This window comes from Phascolarctos cinereus, unplaced genomic scaffold (genome assembly GCF_003287225.1).
Source record: "Phascolarctos cinereus isolate Bilbo 61053 unplaced genomic scaffold, phaCin_HiC Scaffold_4;HRSCAF=312, whole genome shotgun sequence".
Taxonomy (NCBI): Eukaryota; Metazoa; Chordata; class Mammalia; order Diprotodontia; family Phascolarctidae; genus Phascolarctos; species Phascolarctos cinereus.
In genome coordinates, this window is record NW_027555847.1 from 15,860,165 (window position 1) to 15,887,764 (window position 27,600).

Consider the following 27,600-nt stretch of genomic DNA (forward strand, 5'->3'; position numbering starts at 1 on the left):
TTACTTGAGACTGAGTCTTTATGTAGGTATAAAAATGTACCCAGGTGGATGCTTCTCATTCACACCCAATAAACAGCAAGATCTGAACTGATCTGTCTGTGGAGAGCCCCACCTTCCCGTTAGACTGAGGGGACAAGACACCTCCTCTCCAGGAGTCTTTCTGACCTCTGACCTCACCTAACACCTTGTACTTTTTCTTGGGTACTTAAATTTTATTTTGTATGAGAGCAATCTGTCCAACTAGATTGTGTTCCCCAATTTCATGAGAGTGGGTGATATCTGAAACGAGGGGCTGGACTTGGCCTCTAATTATGACTTCAGGACCTCCCCGCCTTGGGCCTAGCACAACGCTGTTCCTAATGTGTGTCTAATCAACATTTACTGAATAGACAGATTGCCCCTCACTGCTTCTACAAACATTTACTACTCAGACTGCATACGCTCCCAGGCTGGGGAGTTTTATTTCCTCTTTCAGGTCAAGGGGTTCAGTGGGGTGGGAAATTCCCTCAATATTATTTCCTAATCCTAGGAAGGGCCTGCCTAGAACATCTGCCTGGAAACAACGCCCAGGCTGTCCCACAGAATGATGCCCATTTCTGCTGCAAGGCCAGGCCCCGGAGGGAACATTGGAGGTCAGCTGTGTCTGGGGCTGAGCTGACCAGGCCCAGCAGAGCCATACTTCGGTGCATTCCAGGGCCCTCCTCTCATGGCAGAGGCACAGCGCATAAAGGATGCTTCAGCCAAGCACTCCAAGGAGCTCCCATTTCTTCATGACAGACAGGTGGGCATCCTTATCTTGCCACTCTTACCTCAATACAGCTCCAGACTCTGGAGATGGGATCAGTGCCACATCCTCCGCCTGTCCCCAAGGGATCGTCTCCCCAGGCCACAGGGGCATCTAGAGAGGTGGGGTGCCCGAGGGAGGCAGAGCAGGGGAAGGTAGGCTACGGGGGAAGGGTAATGAAGCAGAGGGCAGAGAGCAGACTGTGGCCAGACATAGACGGGCTGGCTGGAGCTGCCAGGGATGTACACAAGGAAGGTCTGGGTCTCCCTGCCCCTGGATCTAGCACAGTCTTTTTACCAGAACACACCAAGGTCCAAGTTTGTCATGATATCCCCATTCTATCTTAAGGCTTCTATGTTTTCAGAAGCCAAGAGAGACACATAAAAACACTACAGAAATTGCTTTCAGAGCCCTGCACGGAAAGACATCCCTGTGGTCTGATCCACTTAGACAAGTCCCCGTTCTGCCCCAAGGTATCTCACTGTATATTTTTATAACCCAGAAAAGGGTTTCATGCAAACTCAAAGTCAAAAGTCTGGCTCAAGGGACGTGGCAGATGCTGCTCCAAGCTACAGGGGGCCTCTCTCCCCCTCCCTCTCCCTGTCTTTGTCCTCCAGCTCCCAGACCCTCGTGTGGCGTCTCTTCGGCACCTAATGACCCTCCCCACTTTGATCAGGGTGTCACATGGATGCGGAACTTCCCCTCGCCCATTACATGGGGAGCTCCTGAAGGGAAGGGCTACCATTGCTCCTTTTTGTCTGTCCAGTCCACAGCACACCATCCTGCACACACCAGCTGCTTTGTAAATGGGTAGAATTCACCTGCCGCTTCCCCACAGGGGACGAGTGTCTCCAGGACTCCATCTTTCTCCCTCACAAGGCTGTTCTGGCATCACGTAGGAGGCTATCCCTGACCCAAAGCGCATGTCACTGCAAAGGCCTGTACACCGGTGAGCTGTAATTAGCATTAAGCCTGTCATGGCCCAGGTTCTGCCCAGCCCACTCCACCGGCCCCAGGCAGACACAGCCTGAGGGGAGGCCTTTGCTCTCAGCTAGCTTTCAGGACCCATCTATATGGAACATTTTGTAGGAACTAGCCATATTCTAAGATAGGGCACTGCTGTATGTATGCATGCCCAGAGGAGACTGGGGAAATCCTGTCAGCTCCTGTTTGGAGGCAAACAGAGGCTCAGATAACACAGGGGCATTTCTAGCTGGCTTAGGAAGGTTTCCCACCATAGCTCTTCCTCGCAGACTGAGAGGGTGAGGGGTCATGGCTGAGGAAATGAAGCCCCTTTGGCCAACCTAAAAGGGAAGGAGCCAGGTTCTTCAGAGCTCTGGCCCAGAAGGATGCAGGATCATGGGCACCCATGGAAATGGCCAGGAGACCCTGGGCCACAAGCTTCAGAAGAACCAGGGGTGGGCTAAAACACAATATGGACCACCTCTCCTCTTTCTCTCAGCTGGAGGTGTCCCAACATCAGAGGGGAGCAGGGAGCCTCTGGGGGTGACTAATGAGGACAGATGTGACGCACTCCTGAAGAAGAAACACCAGGAACGGGAAGGAGGAGGGCTGCCTGGCTCATCCGCAGAGGCAGATGCCTATGAGGGATGGGGTGGGGGCTCTGGGGAAGGAGGGTTCTGCCATGGGATTCCAAGGGCGCCTTTCTAAAACACATGATCACAGGGCGCTCCAGAAGTTTGGCACACCAAAGAGTCCTGGAGGGGCAGAGTGGGTCTCACAGTGAAGTTCTTTCTTCACACAAGCAAAGGAGGGCAGAACAGCCAGCCCAGCACTCAGGCCTCTGACCTTCAGCTGGGCCTGGCCTGGAGGAGTAGGCCGGGAACCCCGTCAGCCTCGCAGCAGTCACGCCACGTTGGCCCAGCAGCGCAGCGTCAGAGGTGACTGCACGGGCCCCTCCCCGAGGCCGTCAGCCCGACTTCCTCTCCTGGGCTCCTGGCGGCTCCACAGAGCCGAGCTGCCTCAGCTTCTCTCGGTAGAGGCTCAGGAGATGCTCGTCCGCCTGCACCCCGGCCTCCTTCAGCTCCGACATGACCTTCTCCAGCCTGTGGGCTGTCCGCGCTCCCTCGATCTTCCTTTTGCTCAGATACAGAGTGAACTCCTGGAAGTCCAGAAGCTTGCACGTATCCACCTCACAGAGGCTCCTGGTGTCTTTTGCTGTATCCAAATGGGGGAAGAACACGATCCCCGCCATCTTCTCCAGATCGCGGATACTCACCTGGAACTCTGTGAGCTGGGGCCGGAAGCCAATGGCATCGTTGGGCACCACAAAAGCCCCCAATGCCAGGGGTTCGGTAGAGGTGAGGCTCCTGCGGGCCAGGATGACCTTGTAGAGATGAGACGGGACGGCCACATTGTCTTTGCCGATGACCTACAGACAAAGCAGGGATACCACGTTACCGCCAGCTGTGAGCCGCTCCCAAATGTCCCCTGCCAGGCGTGGTCCTGGAGCTCAGTACACACCATGGCTCCTCCCTGACCACCGGATCCAAAGGCAACCGCCAAAGACAAAATTAATCTGAAATACGAATTCTGAGACAAAATAAGCAACTAACTGAAGATCCTGGTCACAGACCCCTTCAAAGCAAATCGCCTTCAAGACCACACGAAGGGCAAGCAGGTGCCCCCTGAGCTGTGCGGAAGGAGGGGAACGTGAGATCTAACTATGCCTTGGATCTTCAACACACACAGGAAAACTCATCCTGTTCTCAAAAGGTCAAGTTGCTAGCGCAGCCACAAGAACAAGGCCTCCGCTTATCAAATTCACCAGGGAAAAGAAGAAATGGAAGACACTTTCAAACAGCCTTTGGAAAAATGGCCAGACATACCTCATCCTCATCTCTGGTATCTCCTAATTTTTAAAATTAAATTAGCTAAATGTGAATGCTGTTCGCTCTGAGTTTTCCTCACTCTCGGGCCTGTCATCACACACAGAACTGCATGTGGCATCAAATCAAATCCTCTGGAAAGGGACCCCCCCCCAATAAAGAAGCAAGAGCCAGGGTTACACTAGAAAATCTAACCAAGTTGCCTGTGCGGGCCTGCTGCAATAATACAATAACATTCATTAGAAAGCCCTTTCAAATTTCCATCCCCTTGGCTTAAAAGCCATATCTGTTTTCTAAAGAAGAAACTGAACATTCATTTCCTTAATGGTTTCCAATGAAATGACATAATCTGGCTAAAATATGTTCATAGCATTAACTCTTCACTGCCCCCCTGCCACCCCCCCCCTTATCTGATCAGGGAATGGCTACTTCCAATCTCCTCTGACTCGCCCAAGACGGGCAGAGCCATCCGTCTATGGAAGATGGCAAGAGATGGCTAAAAACACAGGGGAGGGTGAGAGTCAGGGTCGACTGATCCTGCAGAAGGCTGAGAGGCCAAACGGAGCACCTGAAATCCTGGTAGGAAAGGGGGAGCAGGCTGGAGGAGCCACCCGCCCACTCCCCGAAGATGGAGCCCAGGCCGGCCAAATCAGCCCTCAAGGGTCACACAGCCTTCCTTAGACATCCTGACCAGGGCACAGTGCAGGCACTATCACTCTCATTTGAAGGGGAAGAAACCAAGGCCCAGGAAGAATGACTGTCTGGGTAAGATTTACTCACCCAGTAAGTGTCTGGATTAGGACCTGAACCCAGGTTTTCCGACCCTAGCCTTCTGCTAAGTTTAAAGGAAACTGGGCTACAGAAAAGCAACAGAGGCTAAAATTCCTTCCCCAGCCTCTCTCTGGGCCCAGAGCCAGACTGCTTCAGAGACCCGAGTCCATCAAACCCTCCCTGCTTCCACTACGGCACCATGGTAAATGGGTGTGGAGCAGGGGCGGGAGGGAGTATACGAGCTGCTCCTCCTCACAGATAAATATCTAGGCCCATGGGACACTTCCCGGCAGAGCAGGACTCTCCCGCCCCAAGCCCACCCATCCTTCAGGTCCCCCTTCTTCCCCATGACTCCCCTCTGGGGAGACACTGCTGATGCACCCCAACATCTGGTCTCTCCTGACCCCTTCTGGGGTCACTGGAGATAAAAGCCACGCATCTGGTGCTCGGGGCTGGACCCCGCCTCGCTTCTGCCTCCGCACTCTCCTCTCACCACCAGACTCCTCGGTCCAGTGACAACGGCCTCCTGGCCACTCGAGAACAAGACCCCCCCCCCATCTCTGCCTCCAGCTTTCCTGGCTTCCTTTGAGGCCACTGCAGCCTCACCTCCCACAGGAAGCCCTTCCCAACCCTCTGCTAATCATCTCCCTCTGCACTCATCCGTGGGCATGTCGCCTCCCCCTTAAGACTGTCTTCTGCCTTTCTGCATTCTGAGCGCTTGAGCACGGTGGCAGGCACACAGCAGGCACTTAATAAATGCTTACTGCCTGTCCGATAGCTCTTTGAAAACGACATTCCCTCGGAGCTGCAGGGGGAAATGTGAAGTCAGGCTTTAGTGCCTTCCCGCGGCCTGACACAGGGACAGCTAGCGACCCCTGCTGGATGCATGCGGAAAGCACCGCCCCTCGCAGGCTTCTCACCCTTCTCCTCCCCTGTGACCGCACCCCAAACCCTAGGGCTTCTGAAGAGGATACAAAAAGACAAAGCAGTCTGGGGGGAAGAGGCGGTGGGGCGGGAGTACGGCCCAAGGACACCAGCTTCCCCAGCAGAAGGTTCCCACGCTCCCCACAGCTCGATCCTGGTCCCCAGCGATCTGGCAGGCTGGCTCCCTTCCCATCTCAGCCCCGTCGTCGGGCCCACTCTAGTCTATACCAGAACCTGCATTACTGGCTTACTGCAGCCCACCTCTCTAGAATCTGCCCGCGCAGTCTTCCAAGAGAGATCCAGGCGTGGAGATCTAGGCCAGTTCTTCCCAAACACAACCCCGAGCCAGGTCACTCTAAAGATTCCCACGATGGCCCAGAGAAGTCCCTCCTGTCCTCTTCCCCACTTCCCAACGAAACAGACTCGCTGCTGTCTGGGCGCCCCCCACTCCCCATTTTAATTCCCTCCAGAAGCTGAGCGTTCTCCCTCTGTCATCCTGACCCATCCCTCTAGACTGATCCGCTTTTTCTTCAACAGATTCTACCGACGGTGTTCTGGCAGCCCATCAAAGACCTCTCATCACATCCTCTATTTCTGACTCTCTGCCCCCCAGCAGATCTCCCCACTTTGGACCAAGCCAAGCCGAGGGCTGCTCTATGGCCAAAAGATGCAGGACACCTTCACTCGCTCTCAGCTGCCGCTCCCAAACACCTTCCCAAGGTCATTAGGCCAGTTATGAATGGGGACCCCAGAGACCCTACGGGGTGTATGGGTACGTGCATGTTGATAGGACTATGGATATAGTAAGCACGCATACACACATGTACACACATGTACATGACTATATGTACATATAGTGGAGAAACGACACACACACAATACGAGCGTGTGCGTATTACTGCTGTCATTCAGTCATTCCGCTGTGTCCCACTCTTCACGCCCCCGTGCACCATGTCAGGCCCACACTGTCCACAAGGCTTTCTGGGTAAAGACACTGGAGCGCTTCGCCATTTCCATCTCCAGTGGATTGAGGAAAACAGAAGTCTGCCCAGGGCCACCCAGCTACTAAGTGTCTGAGGCTGGATTTGAACCCAGGCCTTCCTGACTGGCTCTAACTACCAATGCATCTAGCTGCCTGTCTCCCTGTGTGTGTGTGTGTGTGTGTGTGTGTGCACGCGCGTGCATGTGCGCACGCACACAGGTGGGGGGGTATCTATGGTGTGTGGGTCTGTATACACCCATGCACACACGCGCACACACACACACACACCCCCCCACATACACACAAATGGGACCAGGACAGACCCATTCTACCCTCTAAGTACAAACTGGCAGGGGGCCAAGAACCCGTCAAAACCAGCCTGGTCCTTTTCCACTGCTCCTACAAGACTCTCAGTACAACCTGAGCCAAACCAGGTCCCAAAGCCAGCTGGGTCCCCACCATGGGGACCCCCTCAGGGGCACACAAAACCGGACGGAAGGCAGGCCTAGAGACACAGCAGGAGAGTGCCATCCCCACAAAGCCAGAGCAGGGAACGTCCAGACAGGCCCCTCACCAGAGCAGAGTGGTCTGGACCGGCCACATGGCCAGTGTCTAGGAATGAGCAAAACACCTCAATGTACAAGTCAAAGTGTGCTCCTGGTGCCACCTGGTGGACTTAAGCCGCCACTGCAGCCGCCGGAGCTGCTCCCAGCCACCACCATCATCCACCAGGGTGCCCAGAGCAGGAGCTTTCTCTATGGACAGTAGAGTGCATGTGCGTGCGTGCGCGTGCGCGTGCGCGTGCGCGTGTGCGTGTGTGTGTTGGGGGGGAGCCTCTTCTGGGAGTCCAAGGCCTTCCCTAACCCCTGGGGAAGGTTACAAACTTCTCAGGCCAATCAGGAAGCAGAAAAGGCAGGACGTTTCCAGAAAAATGAGAAAGCTTCCAGAAGCTGCAGCTGTCACTGTATTTCTGGAAGCACAGCTCAGCCAGAAGGGCTCCAGAGCCAAGACGTTGTCCACCATCACCATCAGCAAACTCTTCTGAAGTGCCTACCACATGCCAAGCAAAAACACAGCCCCTGCCCTCAGGGAGCACCTGCTAGCAGGGGAGACTACGGCTGCTGCACAAGCAGAAGAAGGTCTGTGCAGGTAATGGGCAGAAACCAGGGCTTCAGGGAAAGCTGACAGACCAGGCTGGCACGACTGAACAGAAGACCCAAGCACGCCAAAGATGAGGGCCGGCCCAGAACCAATGTGTCCTTGGGTACTGGTCGTGTAGCCAGCCTGCTTCTCCTTAAACAGTCACCGAGGGAAGCCCTTGTCCCACCTTCTTTAAAAAAGGGGCTGCCACCCCTGAGAAGACACCGCTAGGAGAGACGGGTGACGGCGAGAGTCAGGGTGCAGCCACGGTTGCTCCTTCCCTGCAGGGAGTTAGTTCCTTCTGCACACGCAGATGGTTTGAGATTCCCTCGACCACAGGGACATCCTGCCAGGACACACACGAGCTGGTGTCTGGACTCCTCCTTAGCTGGGTGGCTCAGACATCCAAACGCATCTGGCCAAATCTGTCTCTTACGGCAACCTCCAAGTAATACTCCCTCCCGTCTTTGCCAGGCAGGAAGCTGATTCATGGCGCTAGAATGGCTGAGGCTGGTCTGAGACGTGGCCTTGGAGTCCGGTGATGGTTCTGGGGGGAAAAGGCTCACTTCTCTCCCCCACTCTTCAGAGGCCTCCCTGGGAGGAGCTGAATGGGTTTCTTCGGCCTTCTGGGCTGCAGTTTGTTTAAGGAGAAACTTTCAAGTCCTGCTAGTGGGAGCAGTCTACAATCCAATCCACACACCGGAAACCAGGCCTTTCAATTCACCATGCCACACCTCTCTCAGTGGCTGTCAAAGAAGAGACCCCAAAGAAACCCCAGGTTCTGTCAGCCTTCTGGTTACTGCACCTCGAGAGCTTCCCTGTGAAAGCTACCTGGAGATGACTCAAGGTCTACCTGCTGCCCATGACCCTGCCATCAGCTCAGTCAAAGTGAGGGAGGGGAGTGGGGAGCACCTGCAGAGAGAGTCCAATGGGGTGAGGGTGGGGGGCGTGCTGACCAGGGCTTACAACATCGGGAATGGCTGAAGAACACAGCTCTGTCCACTGTCAGGTCAAAGCCTCTGTCAGAACTCACGGTCCCTCTATTTTCAGGTCACCCATAGGCTTCTGACACTTCTTACCCAGGTTTCACCTTTCCTTGGAATGGAGAAATAAGAGCACCCGTCCAACCGGCCCAGGTAATCTGACTGGACCCGTCGGTGACTGTCTTCTGCTAACATCAGCTCCCGGCTCTCTCCTGAGGCTTCTGTTCAGGGGGCATGAACATAATACGGTCTTCTGATGAGGTCTACATATCCCATTATTAAAAATATTTATACACTTTTCCAATTCTGTAGTAAAAGTCAACACTTAGCTTTTTAAAGTTACTCCACACAAAGCAGTTTGCTACCTGACCCCATCCTATACCCCACATTCCAACCCAAACAAATTCAGCAGCCACCTGTGAGACTGTTTCCTTCTATGGACACAGCCGGCACGCGCATGCCCTCCATCTCCACCAGCTCAACCACCGCCCCTCCACTGAGGCCTTCCCTTCCCCACCCAGTCAGGGGACAGCGGCCCCTGCTCTGAATTCTGCAGGTAGTTTGTTCCTCTTTGCATGATTTAGGCTCTTTCACCTTGTCTTAGTCATTTCTATACATTTCTTCACTCTGCTGTTAAACCGTAAGCTCCAGGGTGAGGTCTTTGGTCCTCAGGGAAGGGCCTTGTCCGCCTCCGTCACTGGGGACATCTTCAACATCCCTCTCCGCCCACAGAGAACTATCACCAGCCGGCACTAGGAAGCGGTGCCACTTTGTAAGAGGAATCTACTTTGGGGCCTCTTTGCCAAGCCAGACACTCGCGCCTCTACCTTGTGTGACGCAGAATCGCCAAACGCTCGACTATAAACTGGAGTCAGTCCGCTTCTAAACAGGTCTCTGAAAACACAGATGTCTGTTGAGAAGCACCCCAAGGAAACCAACATACTCCAGCTAAGCAGCCATGGCTTTCAGCATCTCTCACTGTGCACGATGGGTGGCAGTTTGTAGGACAGCGGGCAGCAGGGACTAAGGGACAACCACTCTTGAAAAGCTCAAAGAACAACCTTCACAAGCCCACCCAAGAAACAGCAAGTTGGGAAAAACACGGAGCTCCAATATCACCGGTAAGTCTGATACTCAAACTATAGAGGGAATAGACACAAACAGAACATTAAGAGTCATTTGCGGGGCAGCTAGGTAGCACAGTGGATAGAGAACTCGCCTGGGAGTCAGGAGGACCTGAGTTCAAATCCAGCCCCAGACACATGATACTCACTAGCTGTGTGACCTTGGGCAGGTTACTTAATCCCATTGCCTAACAAAAAAAAAAAAAGAAACTCAAGAATCATTCGCCATGAATAAGTGGTCAAGGGATAGGAATGGTTTTCGAAAGAACTGCAAACTACATTTCCTTCATGAAAACATGCTGCAAAAAACTAATTTTAAGAAAAAGGCAAATTACAACAATTCCAAGGTTCCACCTCACACCAGACAAAGTGGCAAAGATGCCCAAACAGGAATTGGGACAACCACCTGGACACGACCCCGCCAGCTCTGGAGGGGAATAGGGAGCAGGCAGGGTATTGAGATCTTACACATCAATAAAACATTTCCTAAAAGACTATAAAAGTTTAACTTCATCAATAACGTAAAGATGCCTGGACTTGGTGATTCCACAGGGAGAGGGGAGATCGTCTAATGCAGCAAGAGCCGTCAAACCTCGAGCAGCCCTCGGTGTCCCAGCAAGGGCAAAAACCAGGCACGCAGCCCTTGGAAGCCAATCAGGAAGGGCGCTATCAACACGTGGGCGCTAGGCAGCCACAAAAGACATTATTCAAAAGAAAGACAACAACCCCCAGGACACAAACGCCTAAGACCGGGGCCCCAGCTGCTGAGTCAGAAAGAGGCATCACTGAAATGATCTCTGAGGACAATGAAGGGGAGAGGCCTCCTTCCAACAAGGAACAACACTGACCAGTCCCTGCCCCGCCCTGGGCCTCAGTTTCCCCCTCCGTAAAGTGAGGGGTTGCATGAGATGGCCCCGAGGTGCCCCGCCACTCGGACTGCGGGTCCTGTGGAACAGAGACAGACGTGACAGCCTGAAAGGTCCCGTCCAGCTCCGAGCCCGTGACAGTATCAAGTCACCCCGAGACCTTTGTAGGAGAATCAGAGCCAGCCTCTGAAGGCCACGAGCACGCTCCAAGATGTCACTCTCAACAATGGGGCTGAAGTCTATCCTCTAGCCAGCCTGGAACCATTGCCCCAGCCGAGGGGGAGCCACGTAGCAGAGCCTTAGTTTCAGGATGGGCACAGAAGAAAAAAGTGGGGAACAGGCCAGTCCAACTCCATGAGAGGCAGCCTTGCTGCTGTGGGGGTCACGTGGCTGACTTACTCACGTCCTTGGAGATGTGGGGACCGTGAAGATGCCCCTCACTGTAAAGAGAACTGAAGATCCCAGTGCCAGCTCCTGTGACCCACAACACATGCAGAATTACAGGGTCCCGAATCACAAACTGGGCCAAAAGCCGAAGAAATGCAACTAAAGAAAAGTGGGGCTTTAAACAGGGCCTGAAACCACAGCCCACAACCCAAATACTGCCCCCTGCTTCAAGGGGTCACTGGCCAGTGTGAGCAGAGGGGAGAAAGGCACTCAGGGACTGACCCATCTCTGGCCTCTCGTCAAGGCCCCTCGCCAGTAGAGCACCATGGAGAGATGAGGCACTATGCTGATGAACCAAGGTGCTAGCCGGTCATTGCTGGACTTAGGATTTTCCCAATTAAATGTACATTGTTCTGTGAAACTTTCCAAACCCTAAATCTTAAGGGAGTCAGGAAAAGCTTAATTTTTTTTAAAATTTCATTTTATTTAGGAGTAGGGACAGCCATTTTCTCTTAATGAAAAAAATCAGCCAATACATAAATTCCTTGAATACGAAAATCCCACCATTTGTTCAAAAAGGTTAATTTAATGAAATGCTCTAAATTATTTGACCACTAAGTCATATTTTATTCTAAACAATGAATTATGGGAGAAGCAGCATGGCACAGGGTAAGAAGCATCAGCTCTGGAGCTAACTGTGACCTCTGGTCAATCACTTGATGACCCTTGGCCCCAGTTTTTCATCTACAAAAGGAGGATCGTGCACTTCCTAACTTCTAAGACAGGGGAGGGGAGGGGAGGAGGAATGAAAGAAGGGCGAGAGGGAGGGAGGAAAGGAGGGAAGGGAGGAGGGAAGGAGGGGGTTAGGGTTAGAAGGAGGGAGGAAGGAAGAAGGGAGGGAGAGAAGGAGGGAAGAAGAAAGAGAGAGGAAAGGAGGGAGGTCACTGAAGTATTTTTTCAAATGCCTAGATGAGAAATGAAAGAATTCAAAAGGAAATGAAGACAAGCAGAACAGGTTTGAAAGTAGCAGGATGAATTTATTGTAAATTTTTAAGTTAAACTATACATAGTACGGGATTTTGTATTTTCACACATAATTCTTTCGTTCTGTTCTACTTTGTATATGGAAATGCTCTTTCTTTTTTTGGTTTTCGTTAATTCAGAATTAAGAGTTTGCTGAGCAGGTGTAAAGCTCTCTGCCCCCCTTCCTGGTGGGTTTTCAAGCGTTTCTTTGGCGCCACTAGCCCCAGAGATGAAGGGCCTGCTGGGATCCTGGCCCAGAGCCCAGTACCATGGGACAAACAGAGACAACGCCACGCGTGCCCATCAATTCAAACTGTGTCCTACCTCATAGGTAACTCTCTTCCTTCCGTCTTCGCCCATCTGCGGTAAGGTCAAGGGTCCAGAGACGATCCAAACATCATCAAACCTCTCCGTTAACTCTCGACAATACATTTCAATTCTGCAAAGAGAGAAGAATCAACAGCAGCAGGCGTCATTGGTGTGAACGTGGAGGAGGTAAGCCACCTCCAGCAGATGGGAATGCTCAGCTATAGCAACTCTTAGAAACGGGCATCCACATGACTAATGAAGTTACTCCTTCAATCACGAGTACAAAGACAGAACAGAGACAGTCACTGCTGTCTGCAAAGCTACCTGAGGGGAGACACAGCCAAGGAAGAAAGGGGGCCACTGCGGCGCCCTGGAGCTCCCCCAGAAGGGTCCTAGACAGGGGAGATGACAGCAGGGTCAAAGCCAAAGAAGAAAAGCACTCAGGAGGAGGGGGTGGTCAGCAGGGGCAGACAAGGCCTCTGGATTGGTGGCCGAGAAGACCTCGGAGAGCCCTGCAGAAAGCCCTCCTGAGAGAGAAAGCGGGGAGTCCCCTGCAAGGGAGAAGTGAGTGAGAAGAAGAAGGCCCGAGTGGAGAGGCTTTTCTAGGTGTCTGACTGTAAAAGGGAGGGGAGCCATAAACTATTGCTTGAAGGACAGTAAAGTCAAAGGAAGATAAGGGAGACTTGGGCATTAGTGGAGTGGCTGACCTTGGTAACGAGAAAGGCCATTTCTGCATCGGTCACCAGAACAGAGCAGGATGAAATGAAGGGAAATCAAGCACGTCTTTGTACCTTGGTTTACCTATCTGAAAAATGGGAAGTGCCATTACAATGTTCACAACTAAGTTAAAATAGAGACAAACATTTTGATTGTATCTCACTGGGTCACTCTTTCCTCTTGGGATAAAACAACATAAGAGAAACAGCACCAGGCAGAAAACTCCTAGTTCTCCCACTGAACGGGGGTAACAAATCACACACTCTGGAGGCCCCAGTCTGCTCATGGTCAAAACACTGGCCTCCCCCACCCCCCCATTCTGCCTTCTTCTCACCCCAGAGCAAAACCAGAGCAGTCATTATTCCTTCCTTCTGCAGCTCATAAGTATTTGATGTCAGCCTTTCTAAAGGCTTCTCCTAGTTTACAAAAGAAGCCTCACTCTTCAAAGACAGCCTTTAACTTATCTGCTTTGCCTGGTAACACGGCCAGATGGCAGTGCTGGGCTTTCAGTGAAGAGGCCCTCGATCTCAGGCCAATGCTCCTGTTGGAGAGAGACAGGCTAACAGAGGGGGTCAGAGAATTCACTAACACCCCCAACTAGCACCTTGGGAGGCAGTGCCTCTCCTCAGGGAAGCTCCCAACCCAGACCAAACTCGGGGAAACCTTAATTTACACATTCTGAGCTTCATAAAGAAAACATGAATATACTCTCATCTCTTGTAAAAAGAACAATTTAGATGCCTTGCAGATATTTTCAAAATAACTACTTAGGTATGAACTTCATTTTTCTTCAAACAGACCCATCTGGAAGTTCCCTGCCTTTAAAGCGCCTCTCGAGCAGGCTTTGAAGGGGGATTCGTAACCTTGAGCCACAGAGAGATTTCAGGGCTCTGTGAACTTGGAAGAGAAGAGGATTCCACCTCTCCTTCCACGAGCTTCTAGCTGAAATTTAGCCTTCTCTTTGGTTTGAGAGGGAAGGGCCCAGAAGCTTGCCCAGAGCCTGCCCGAGGCATCCATGACAGAAGAATGCCCAGGACCTACTTCAAAGGATCGAGACTGCACTGCTGGCCAGCTTAGGGGGACTAGTGGAGGCAGAGGAGAATCAGTTCTGCCAAAAGGGCCAGTCTAGAACCGACAAATCTTTAAAGAGCTAATTAATACTTCTGTAAACAAAACTGATACTGTTTGTACAGACAATCAATTAGCCAGAGGCGTGATTACGATTCAGGCATCTAGCTTAGCACTGGCGTTGATTCATCCATACAGCTTGTCTCTCCACACTTGAAGGGCTGCTCATGGGGCCGTGGGGCCAAACAGCAATGGGTCCTTCCACAGAATGGCTTTGAAGCTTCCTCCACCAACAGAGTGGCCTGCTGCAATCTGGCAACTCCTTCCTTCAGACTAGGCTCCTTCCCTCCAACAAGCCTCCCTAAATCACAAGGGGCTCTGCCCTGACCCACCCTTGTTTGTATACAATGATAATGCACAGGAGTGTTGGACTTGGGAGTCGAGAAGGCCTGAGTTCAAATCTTCCATCCAGCACTTACTAGGTGGGCCACCCTGGGCAAATGAACGAACCTCCCTGCCTCAATTTTCCTCATCTATAAAATGGGGGTGATAATAGCCCTTCTCTTAGAGGATTTGTAGTGAGGACTAAACGAGACCATAATTGTAAAAGGCACTTAATTAGCACAGTATCAAGCCTGTGGAAGGTGATTTCCTAAGCCAATGGCCCGGCTGCTGGATCCTGGCCGGGGAGACAGAGGGAATACAAACAAGATGCCCCAAAACATGAAGCCGTGCCCTGACCTTCCACTGCTGCCAGCTCACACCAGCTTAGGGGAGTAAAGGACAGTGCTTCTAAAATCTTCACACATCTACAAATTACTGCTGTTTAAAAACCAGCCCTCTGCCATCTGTGGACAGCTTGCTCCCACATCCAAGATGCTACCTGATGCCCACAAGAAACCTGGGGTAGGGAGTGGAGAGCAGAACTCCCGTTTTAAAGAGGGCCACCAACAGGTGACTAAGGTCTGCCCAATGAGAATGGCTCCAAGGTTTGGGTAGCAGGTCGGGGTAGGGCAGGGCGAGGCACTGCAAGGAAGACTGTCCCCTGGCCAGCGGAGAGTTGCCAGGGTCTTTGTCGCTCCGCAGCCAACTCTCTATCCGCTGCACCACACTGCCTCTCACTAGGCGAGAGGTGTACGTTTTATTATCCCCATTTGACGAGGAAACTGAGGCTCAGAGAGGGTCAGCCAGCTAGGTCTGATGAGGTCTAGAGGTCGGGGGTCTTGGAATCCCCAAATCACAACACACAGGTCCTGCCTGAAAGAATTCGACCCAAGATTCTTTCAGCCAAAAACAAGGTTTATTGAAAATTAGCCACATTAGCTAGACTCTTAAGGAATCTGAGCATCTATGGGCTATTGGCTAGATTGTGAAAATCTGTGCAGTGGCTAGATTATAAGAACCCCAGCATCTTAATGGAGACAAGATGGACCTTATATACAGAAAGCCTGTGGGAGGGATCTAGGAGTGGCCAAGTAGTCTGGGGTGAGGGGAGGATCTAAGGAGATCTGGATGGGAGTGGCCAGTAAACTGGGATGAACAGAACTCCTAGGACCTGGACAATGGAGCCTAGCTAGGATTAAGTGTGGGAAATGGCCAGGGGCCATTGGGAGGTAAGACAATGGAGGGGAGATTGGGTGTAGCCACAATGAAAGGCCAGTTGATGGGATTATAGCCTCACGGTGGGCCAAGTGGGAAAGCCCAGGGTTTTTCCCTTCTGATATGAACCAGGTCTCTCTTGCCAAATGATACTCGTTCTGCTAATTATGTTACTCCCATGATCACCTATGGCCTTCGATTTAATTCTTAATGAGATAGTGTAGCAGGTGCTTAAAACTTTCAGAAACCTCTGTAAAGGGTCAGTGTGAGAGTGGACACGGCTCCAGATTAGGGTGGGCCCTTCCCAGAAGAGGTGAGACCTGAAGAATGGGCAGGACAGAGACAGCCAGAGGGGAGGAAGTGCAGGCCAGCTAAAGGTAGAACACAGGCTCCTTGCACAGCGACCTACAGGCAGTGTAGATGCTGGCCTGCAGCAGATGAGGGGGAATGATGAGCCCCCCACCTTGGGGGGCTGTGGGAGGTAGGACAGGTCAGACTAGAGTCAAGCCAGAGTCCAGATGGGCCCCCAAGAGGCCCTGAGGGAGAGGGGGCTTGGATCCAGGACCCAGGGCAGCGGAGGGAGGGTCTTGGAAGGAGGCCTGGCCCAAACAGTAGCACAGACACTGAGCCACATACATCCACGGGCCCGAGCTTCCCAGTCTGGAAAATAAAAGGATTGCACCAGAAAACCTCTAAGGCTCCTTCCAGCTCTGTGGAAGGTCCACTGTGTCCTAAGGTACACAATTCAAGTGGTGACTATGGAGGATGAGAATTAGTGCTAAACATACAGGATGGAATGGTGAAAGAGATGCCGTTGTCACCTTCCTTCTCATCCCAATCTCTCTTTTCTGACCCCAGGCCTCTGAAAGCATGGGCAGCTCAGTCACACAAGGCCTCAATGCCATGGGGAGCCAACCTCCCATGCCCTGAACTGCATGCTCCAGCTCCGGGGGCTCTGTGCCACGCTCAGGTCCAAACCTCCGGGCACCGAGCTGACCCCTCCCAATGTACCCTGATCCCACTTCCACCTTGTGCACGGGGCTGACTTTGATCCTGTCCTCATCTGCCTTGTGTGCTGGGCTTTCCCAAGGGGCCTGGGAGTTGGGGAACCACGTTTCCCCATGCTGTACCTGCTGTCCATGAAGCAGGTGCTTAATAGTGACTAAAAAAGAAACTCTGACTTATACATAGAAGACTAGGCATTTTCACAACCACATTATTACTTTCCTATAAATTCCCCTAGAAAAGTCACCTTTCATGTTATTTAGAGGATGCTGAACTTTAAATTTGTTATGACCAGGAAAATAATCTTTAAAAAAAAACTGAGGGGCAGCTAGGTGGCACAGTGGATAGAGCACCGACCCTGAAGTCAGGAGGACCTGAGTCCAAATACGGCCTCAAACCCAAACACTTGACACTTACTAGCTGTGTGACCCTAGGCAAGTCACTTAACTCCAATTGCCTTAACAAAAAAAAAAAAACAACTGGCAGAGACAGACACAAGCCCTAAGAGAGCCGCTGAGGGTCCTGAGGACAGATCAGTCACCAGGGCTCGTCCTGCAGCTGTTTTTGAGTTGCCAGGATGGTGCGCATTGAGCCTTGGGAACAGGGGATGGCAGTCTGCCCTCATCAAACACAACGGCGCCATGTTCTTCACACTCACCTGTTCCAATAGCCAGCATTATTATCAAAGTTCTGAGGCACGATGTTCGAGAGGTAGAAGGTTTCCTGCATGGCTTCCTGTGGAGAGAAGGAAGAAGAGCGGCCTTTAGGGGAATGCCCGCCTGGGCTGGCAGCCCCCAGCAGGTCCCATTTGGCCTAGTAGCAGGGCAGGCTCTAGGGTTGGCAGATTATTGCCAAGTGACACACACAAACACTCCTTGTTGCCAGCCTACTGGCTGGGCTCCCCCCAGACATAGACCCAGGTGCCTTCCCTGGGAGAGACACAAGCTCTGCACCCTAACCTTCTCTGCATCACCCCCTCCATCCATCACAGGACCCTGCCCACAGAAACTCCCCTGGATTTTCATCATTCAACATAGTCTAAGCACCCAAAAGCATCCCTTCCTCAGTCAGGTATGAGGACTAGCCAAGTGGTAAAAGGATCCCTTACGTACTCTTTGTTGGGAAACCAACATACAATGAAAACACAAAACAAGTGTCATTGATCTCGAGTTTCAGCTGCCATCGTCACTGGCCAATCAAAGACCACCCCAGCAAAGAGGTTCAAAGCCACTGACCGCATGCTGCCCGGGGAGAGAGAGGAGGGCAATGCTGGGATCTGAGAGAGCTGAAGTCTTCCCAAAACAATCCCGGGGCCTCGACAATCAGAGGCCTCCCTCAGGCTCCCCAGTGTTCTCACTTGCCACTGTCTACCCCCCAGAGTATTTACATCAGACAGCTCTGAGAACGGAAGCCATCCAAGAGCTTCAGAACCAAAGGTGAGACCCACAGTCAGAGAGCAGATGCAATTAGCATGCTGGCCAAACAGCCAAGCCACCGCTCAGGGAAAACTCAGCCATCAGTTCAGCTATCAGCAAGACTCACGGCCTCCCCCAGCTCCTCAGCACACACCTCTCCCCCATCCTCTACTGTGGCCAGAGCACCTCATTTCTGAGCCGAGCAGCCTAGTTCAGTCTCTTGGCATCGGCTCAAAGTCCTAAGGGATAAAAGATGTTCAAACAGCCCCGTTTCTCCCCGGCCCCGCACCCGCTGACATCCTCCTGCCAGCCCTGCTCTGCCCCCACTCCCAGACGGTGCCAACTTAGAAAACCAGCTACTGTTGAGAATTTGTTATTTCCTGCCGGGGCCATGTGTCCCCGCGACCAGCCGCTCCCCAGGTAGTCCTCGTTGTCCGCACTGAAGGCTGGCGGGATGCTGGGGTCTGGGCAGAATTTACAGTGTCTTCGGTCTGCATTGCCTAAAGAGCAACATACCCAAAAATTAACACACCAGTGGTCAACCACCAAAAAGAACTCACATATGCACATGCGTGCGCATGGGCGTGCGCGCGCGCACACACACACACACACACACACGCTGGTGGCCGCAGTTGCTATGTGGGGACTCCATGCACACCCACTTGGGGAGGCCACCTAGCACAGGACTTGCCCACTTAATGGCCTGTCTGGTATGGACAGCAGGGCTCTCGGTGGTGCCCCCCAGGGCCATGTCCTAACAAGTGCAGCCACAGCACGGCAGTGTCTTCACTATCTTGCTTACCCCATGACTAAAGAAACATTCAAGTTCCCATGAGTTCAACACCCCCCCCCAACCAAGGTCTTCCCCAGCCCCACCAGAAGAGCCACAGGGGCCCCCCTGTCCTTGACTGTACCAACACCGAAATTAAACAATTCAGGCTCTTCTTGGCCTATTTCTGGCAGTGCCCCAGGAGTCAGGAAGCCTAACAACATACTGTCCATAACTCTCAGGACTCTGTTAAACCAGAAAAATTAGCTGTGGAAAAGTGAATGTTTGTCACCCTGTTCACAGCTACCCATGCTGCTTGTCATTCAGCATGGAGAGAGAACATTCCTAGGCAGCTAGGTGAAGCAGCGGTTGGTGTGTTGGGAATCAGGAAGACCTGGGTTCAAATCCTACAGCAGGAGGCAAAGAATCCAACCTCCTGGACCAGGCGGCCTTTTCTGATCTGTGCGGGGCGTCGAAAAGCCCTTCGCAGCCTCACAACCAGACCCCGTCCAGCCTGTCCAGTCTTTTGACGCTTACTCCCTTCCATAAAAGCGAGGCCCCAGGTTCTGTGGCTGACTGCTGCTTTCCATCTCCAGACTCTGTGTGTTGGCATGCAGGGATGACACAAGGCCTGGCAGACTTTCACTCCTCACTTCCCCTTGGCCTTCCCGGCTTCCTTCAAGACTCAGCTTACATCCCACACCCCGAGCTGAGAACCCTTCCCAAGACTCCCTTCCCTGCACAGTGCAGATAGCAGCCTGGATGCAGTTATCTGCACGATGTCCCACCACTAGAATGTGGGCTCCCTGAGGCTAGAGCTTCTGCCTCCACGGCATCCCCAGTACCTGGCACTGGACCTGGCTTAACAAACACTTGCCAACTGACATCACATGAGGAGATTTTTGGGAAACTGGTATACTCCAAATGCTAATTTTTCCAAAGGGGACTGGCTAGCAATCATTACAAAAACCGGTCAGCCAAGTTTATAAGACAATAGTTTTCTCCAATTAGTTGTTACAATTAGAAGAAAATTTCAACACCGGTGACACAAATGTCAAGGATTAAGAGACAGCCCACACTTTTTCCTCCATACGGACCCAAAATCAGGACTCTCATTAGGGCACACCTTGATCTTTTTCCTTTTAAAGACAGCACTGTGCAAATTCAGGCACAGCCCACACCGATCCCTACTTTTAGGGGATTTGAAAACTCCAGGTAACAGCAACGTCCTTGGCTGGCCAAGGGATTGTTGCTAGCACGCAGTGTTTTTATTCAAATTAAGAAAATATCTTGAATGTGTCTGTGCTCCCTCTGGGCATTTCACTCAACGTTGTGAACAAACCAAAGGCAGTCCTGTCCAGGGTTACCTTCCACCACGGAGGGAAGCGTGTCATCCAAGTCCGATCCCAGTGTGCACACTCACACAGCCCCAAGTGGGACCGAACGATTCCCCAAAAGAACCTGGTGAGTGAGCTCACAGAGCCAGCGTCACTCTCACCTTCTCACCTCAAACCAGTAGCTAACCCTTTTTAACTGACCACACTGGCCAGCCTGTTCAATCAAGTGTGTATTGATACAGCACTGCTGAGCTTACAGTATTTTATCAGAAAGTTTAATTTTTAAATAGTTACATTTTTAAAAATTCTAATTTTATAAAATCTCTAGAGTTAACTATGAACCTGGAAATGCATCACACAGACAATTCTATTAAGAGCATTATCTCACTTATCCAGGAGTGACAACCTCGATTATCTGGACCAGGTGGCAAGCTGAAGAGGCCTCAGTAGCCGACCTAAACACAGATGAAGATTTATGCACAGACCAGTGCCTCAGTTTACATACAACGATGAAGTCTGGCCAAACAAGAGAAAACCACAGCTCCTGGTGAGGGAGGATAAAGGAAGAATGGGAAGAGCCCACACAAAGCCTGCAAAGGCGAGCGTGTGGTGGGCAGCCCCCCCCCCCACCACGCCCAACGTACCACTCGAGTGTACTTACAAATCAGTAATGGCAGCTATGTCCAACTTATGGAACACTTTAAGGTTTACGAGGCACTTTATACACGTCACCTCATGTGACCCTCACCACAACCCCCAGGAGGAAGCTGCCCTTATCATCCCCATTTTACAGAGGAGGAAACTGAGGCAAACAAAGGTTAAGTGACTGGCCCAGGGTCATGCAACTAGTAAGTGTCTGAGGCAAGATCTGAACTCGGATCTCTTGGACCCCAAGTCCAACACTATCTCTCCACCGTGCCACCCATCTACCTGGAAGGATCTTCAATATGCAGTTGAAGAAGAGAGAGAGAAAATGATTACATTTGTAAACATGGGCTCTTCGAGGGGTCAGCAGCATTTCCATCTAACTGAAGCTCGTGTGAAATGTCTGTCTGACAGAACATTTAAACGAGGCACTGCAGTAAAAGCTCAGCAGCCCACACTGACACCTAACAGTGATCTAGGACCATCTGGGGAGCACCGCATAGCAAGGCCAAATAAAAACCAGGACACGGGAAACATCCACCTCTGTGAAGCCAGCCCACGAGGCCAGCCGGCTCCGCGGTGCTCTGGCCCGCATCTCTGGGCGGGCGCCACCTACCCTGTGTCTTGCTCTTGGAGATGTGCTCGATGACCCAGCGGGGCCCCCGTTTTGCCTGATCGTAGGACAATGCATGATTTGTGTAGCATCGGGGCTGGGTCCCAAGCACAGGGAATCCATATCGCTCCAAGACAGTCTCTTCTGATGGCTCTAGAAAACAAATCAGACAAAGCCGTCAGTGACAGGCCAAGAGCACGGCCAGAGAACGTAGCGTGGACCAGGGCAGGACCTCCACGGGGACCGCCTGCAGCTCCACGTAGGTGACCAGAGACGTCCCCCTCCCACCTCCTGTGACAAGCTATTTGGGCTCTAGAAATAAACAAAGTATACAGAAGTAGCAATCAAAAGAGAAAACATCCGCTTCACCAGCAATTAGCCACCAATCTGATGGAGCCTCCTTATTAGGGTCCTGACTGACTGGGAGTGGGTGTGAGAACAAAGGGAGTCTTTGCTTTTCTCATTTTCAAAGCGCTTCTTGCACTGATACGGCAGCATCAAAACCTGGCACTTTCGTCTGGCTGCCGAGAGGAGAACAGGCAGCCAAGACTAAAAACAAGCCCAGACTTAAGAGAAAATGACTGCCACGCAAATGTCCAACCCAGCAGGGGGGTCTGTGTTCTGTCTGAGGCACGAGGAAAGCAAGGTGGGGGGCTACAGGAAAGTGCTTGTGTTCCTCACTTTACGGCAGGGCTTCACTTTCTTTCTAAAAAGGCAAGGACAGGTTTGCTTGCTGGACAGCTGGGAAGCCTTCTGAGCCACTCCCTCCATAAGACCCCACCTGGGGCTCACGCTCAAGCAGGGCAAAACTGGACCAACTCGAGATGCTCTAGAATGTTCAGTGATTGCAGTCCTCCCCCCTCCCTTCCAAGGACCTTCCTCTCAGACCTCCAACAGGGCTGCCTGCAGCTAAGGACCCTAACACACACACACATGCGCGCACGCATGTACGCACACCCATCGCTGTCCAGGTGTGCGAGCGCAATGTTGCACAGAGGTGGTCGGCTGGATACACGCTGCCACTCCATCCCAATGATGACGGAAGACAGCCCCAGTAGTCTGTGACCTTCTCCCTCCAAATACGCCCACTCATCCTGTGCCACCCTCAGCCACGGTCCCCAGACGTTCCCTACGGAGGGGGCCACAGGAGCGCATGGGCTGTCCATCATGTAGCCTTCCCTCCCCCACACAGCTGCAGGCTTCTCTGAAACTCCAAGGAGAGCTGACTCTCCCAAGGCTCTAAGACATAACCTTTCCACAACCCCACCCCTCTGCCACTCAATTCTGGAGTCAAATTTCCAGGAAATGGGGGTCAAAGACAGCACCAAACAGTAACTTGTGGTCTTGCTTTAACAGCCCTGCTAATCCAGGCCCCAGCATGGGCCAGGCCAGCACTCCCTTCTCTGCTGTGACTCTTCAGCTCTCCATGGCCTTTCGAGGAGTCTCAGGGAGCCGGAAACTGGGGGCGGGAAAGCACACAAAACAGAGTCAAAAGTCACAGTTTTGTTTATATGTTTTAAGAAATAATTCAACAGACTTAGTTAAACAGATGTTTGATTGGGGAAAAAATAAAAATAAAACCTGAAAAAATAAAAGTCCACCCCAACCAGCAGTTGGGTAACTTTGCTTTCATGCAAGAGTTCTTAACCGAGGGTCCATGAACTGGGGCCTTTGGAGAGAGGAGAGGCCAGTGACACCCCTTCCCTTAGGTCGCTAGGCTGGCCTCCTCCCTCCTCCTTTACCCAGGCCCACTGGGAATAGAATACAATCTCACAGCACCTCTGCTCCTACCCTGGAAATAATCACAGCCCTTTGGGGACATCTAGCTGCTAATAAACAAGAAGAAAGTTACAAGCCTTAAGAATCCTACAGTAAGACTTGGAACTCACTGTAAAAGCCATGGGGCCAGGCCTTCTCCTCACCAGTTCTGGGCCCAGCTTCTATAACCTCCCTAATTGCCTCACCTTCCTGGGTGCGTGCCCCCCCCCCGGCATCAACCACTTTATTTTGTCCATTTAAGGGAGAAGTAATGTTGGGGAATAGGTGCTAATGTTCTATGCTTGTTTAATCGCCATGAATTCCTAGCCAATCTATCTCGAGGCTCACTAATTTTGCTCCACTCTGATTTGTGCTCTATAGCTTAGCACAAGGTGCTTATGGGTTGCTCCACACAACAAAGTCAGTAGAAACCGGCCTACATAGAACAGGGTTTGGGGAGGGGGCGACCACGCCAGGAGAAGCTCTCCCTGGGACTGCTGTAACAGCCAGGCCTTTGTTCTCCAATCTCCAACCCAGGCTCCCTGGCTGCCAAAAGAATTCTCCTCTGCTCTGAGATCTACAGTAGTTGGCTGCTGCCTGGGAGATAAGCCACAGAGGAACCTTGACAGTCCTCCCCTACACCCTCGGGCCGGCCTCTCCTACCTCTCAATCACCAATCCAATGGCCTTTTCTCAGTCCTCCTCCTCCTTGACCTTGCTGAGCCTTGGTCACTGTCGAGGGCCGTCTTGTCCTGGACACACCCTCCACTCCTGCTCTCCCCAGAGGCAGGATTGGCTCCTTCTCAGTCCCCCTTGCTGACTTTGCCTCCAGCCCATACCCTTTCATGTAATTTCTCTCGGTGGTCTCACCAGCTCCTGTGGACTCAGTCACCATCTCTCTACTGATGGTTCTCAGATCTCCCTCTCCAGCCCTAACGTCTCTGCTGACCTCCAGTCTGGTGTCTCTGGCTGCCCCCTGGACATTCTGATGGCTCGGAGACATCTTAAACTCATCCTGCCCCAAACTGAGGCCTCCCCTCTTCACCAGGTTCAAGACCTTGATGCCAACCTCGACCCCTCCTTATCTCACACCTTCCCCGAACAGCCAATCTGCTGCGAAGGCCTGTCCATTTTACCTTTGTCACATCTCTCAAACATGCCCCCATCTCACCTCTGACCGTGGCCCCACCCTGGTACAGACCCCCATTACCTCGCCCTGGATGACTCCAGTAGCTGTTGGGGGGGGGGGTCTGCTCTTCCCACCAATTCATCCCCCACTGAGCTGCCAGAGTCCTCCCTAAAGCCCAGGTGTGAGCAAGTCACCCCGCACACCCCGCCCCCCCCATTCAACAGAGTCTAGCGGCTCCAGGACCAAATCTAAAATCCTGTGTGACGTGTAAAGCCCTTCCTACCTTCTCCTGCCTGCCCCTTTCCAGCCCCCTGCTTGTACTGTGCAGTGCAGTGACCCTGGCCTTCCTCTGTCCCCCAGACTCTGTGTCTTTCCACTGGCTCTCCTTCGGGTCTTCTTGGCTTCCTCCAAGTCTCAGCTCAAATCCCACCTCCTGAAAAGAGCCCTTTGTGGTCCCCTCAATGCTAGCACCTTCCCCCTGAGATTAATACACACACTATATATAAAACATGTAGCTATATGTCAGATATCTAGGCATGGGGAGACATGAGTATCCCTTATATGTCACAGCTGTTTGTCTGCTTGTCCTCCCCATTAACACGTGAGCCCCTGGAGGAATCATCTTAGATCTGTTTCCTTGGTGCTGAGCCCACAGTCACAAAGTTAATGCTAAATAAAATGTCTGATGACTAACACCCCGCCCCTAAGTTGTTGAGCTGGACCTCCTTCCTCTGTCTCCGCACACACGCCCCTCAGCCTGGAATGGACTTACTCCTTAGTGTCCCCCAGTGCTCAGCCCAAACGGACAGGCTTCCCACCTCCAAACGACTAATGCTCTCTCCTCAATTGTCTGGTATTCACTTAGGTGTGCCGGCCGCATGCCAGTCCAGCCTCCCAGGTGTTCTGCTTCTGTTTCCCTAAATGCTGAGCCCAGGTCGTGGACGGACTGAAGAAGCCACCCCAGCCCACCCATGCGCTTTCTTGAAGCCTGCTGCCCAGCCAGGGAATGAACCCCTTCCTAACTCCCCTGGCCTCAGGGCTTTCCTCAGCCAAAAGCCTTCTCCAAGGTGGCCAGAGACTGCCTCCTGAACTTTCTTTTGGCCCTAATATCCTGGTGCTATGCCAAACGCTGTCACCCCCCCCCAACTCTCCCAGTATACTGTGAGCTCCCCAATGGCAACAACCGCTTCCTTTTCAAAGGACTACACTTTTCTCCACCTCCATCACCTAGCTAGGTGACCAGTCAAGGCCTCCCTGACTCTGGCAGATTGCAACCCCTCAGCAGACACGCTTGGAGCATCAACCCCAGGAGGGCCTGGCCCGAGACTCTGCCTGCACAGATACACGGGGGGCCCAGCGGCACTCAAAACCAAGGCTTGTTCCGCTGCCCTCTCCATGCCACCAGCAGAGAAGGCACAAAGTCACTCCTCTCCCCACTCTGGATCTGCATGCTGGGCTCCAATGAAGCCAAACGCGGGAAGCCCAAGAGACAGCTCCGAGCGCGGGCAGGAACAGAGTCAGAAGGAAGACACCAGACCACCGAGAAGCGGGTGCCAAGCACCAGCGCAGCCAGGAAGGAAGCACCACAGGGCGAGAATCACCGCGCCTGAACCGGGCAGGGATGAGATCCAGAATGAACGTGTGGAGCAGGAAGGAACGAACGAACGTGTACAGGGGGACCCTCAGTGCAGGAATGGCCACACTCCGAACAAACGGGCGCAAGAACGCCCACCTGAAGGAAACGGAAAGGCTGCAAGGAAGGATGCACAAGCACACACACACACAAACACACACACACACACACACACACACACAATGCACCCGAGCACACACACACACAAACACACACACACACACACACCCGGGGACACAAGCACACATCCATGCACGCACACAAACACACGCTACCACACCGGCACACACCCGCACGCACCTGTGTGCGCACACACACACACGTACCCGTGCACAAGTACATGTGTGCACAAATGTACGCACAAGTGCACACACCTGTGCACAAGCACACGTGAGCACACACACACACACACACCGGGGGACACAAGCACGCATCCATGCATGCACACAAACACACACTACCACACCAGCACACACCCGCACCTGTGCACAAGTACACACGAGCACATACAAAGTGCACGCACCTGTGCACAAGCACACGTGAGCACACACACACACACCTGGGGACACAAGCATGCATCCGTGCACGCACACAAACACGCTACCACACCGGCACACACCTGCACGCACCTGTGCGCACACACACACACACACCCGTGCACAAGTACATGTGCGCACAAATGTACGCACAAGTGCACACACCCGCACGCACCTGTGCACAAGCACACGTGAGCACACACACACACACACACACACCTGGGGACACAAGCATGCATCCGTGCATGCACACAAACATGCTACCACACCGGCACACACCCTCACCTGTGCACAAGTACACACAAGTGCACACATCCGCACGCACCGGGGCACAAGCACACGCGAGCACACACAAATGCACGCACCTGTGCACAAGCACACGTGAGCACACACACACCTGGGGACACAAACATGCATCCGTGCATGCACACAAACACATGCTACCACACCGGCACACACCTGTGCACACACCCGCACCTGTGCACAAGCACACGCAAGCACACCCGCATGCACAAGTGCACACACCCGCACGCACCGGTACACAAACACACGCACAAGCGCACACACTCAGACACGCCGCCTGGAAGGAGCCCCCAGGCCGCTGGGAATTTTACCTGACGGCTTTCTGGTCCTCGAAGCAGAGTCTTCGTCCTGGCTGCGGAGGAGCCTCCGGGCAGCGAGCCCGGCCCCAGCGGCACCCATGACGGCCCCGGCGAGGAAGCCCCTGAAGAAGCGCCGGCCACCACCGAGACCAGAGACACCAGCCGCCATAGTTCCCGCCGGTTCTGTTGGTTATCTGTGCGCGTGCGCAGGGCGGGACCGAGCCGGAAACCACGATTCCTCAGCTCACGCTCGCCCTGTCAATCAGTAGGAGCGCATGCGTAGTGCTCGAGCTAGTCGCCAAATTGTAGCGTCATCAGTCGCGCCCTCGCGAATGCGCGCGAAGAAGGGGACGGGCTGTGAAACTTCCTCTTTGCGCATGTCTGCCTTCAGTCTGCCAAGGAGCATGCGTGAGGTGGAGCGCTATGCCTAACCCCTCCTAGCGGTAGAGTTTTAGAAAACACGTTTACATAAGCGCTTACATAAACCAAGAAAACTGCGCATTAGACAGCCCCAGAGCCTGCCTAGAGACAGCGCCCTGGGCTTCATGGGAAATGCCGCAGGGGAAGAGCGAGAGCGCATGCCCCGGGCTGGATCTTGTCTGCTCACTTTTGCCTCAGCCCCTACTGGCTACA

At 52.8% G+C, this 27,600-nt stretch overlaps 1 protein-coding gene across 1 annotated transcript; it reads right to left on the reverse strand.

The window, feature by feature from the left end:
* On the reverse strand, nt 1-27,171 carry EXOG (exo/endonuclease G). Its single transcript, XM_020970595.2, has 6 exons — nt 26,980-27,171; nt 21,314-21,463; nt 18,307-18,446; nt 17,190-17,266; nt 12,158-12,272; nt 1-3,176 (listed from the first exon to the last, which is right to left on the reverse strand). Exons 1-6 carry the CDS (start codon nt 27,134-27,136, stop codon nt 2,715-2,717), a joined length of 1,101 nt encoding a protein of 366 aa, XP_020826254.1. The 5' UTR covers nt 27,137-27,171; the 3' UTR covers nt 1-2,714.
* Between the last annotated feature and the right edge of the window lie 429 nt (nt 27,172-27,600).

Excerpts from the sequence above, each read along its gene's own strand:
- EXOG (XM_020970595.2), bottom strand. The coding sequence starts at position 27,136 with ATGGCGGCTGGTGTCTCTGGTCTCGGTGGTGGCCGGCGCTTCTTCAGG. Across the intron at positions 18,447-21,313 it reads CTCCAAGAGCAAGACACAGG|GCAATGCAGACCGAAGACAC; the intron begins GTAGGTGGCGCC and ends GTTGCTCTTTAG. Across the intron at positions 3,177-12,157 it reads GGAAGAGAGTTACCTATGAG|GTCATCGGCAAAGACAATGT; the intron begins GTAGGACACAGT and ends CTTTGTCTGTAG.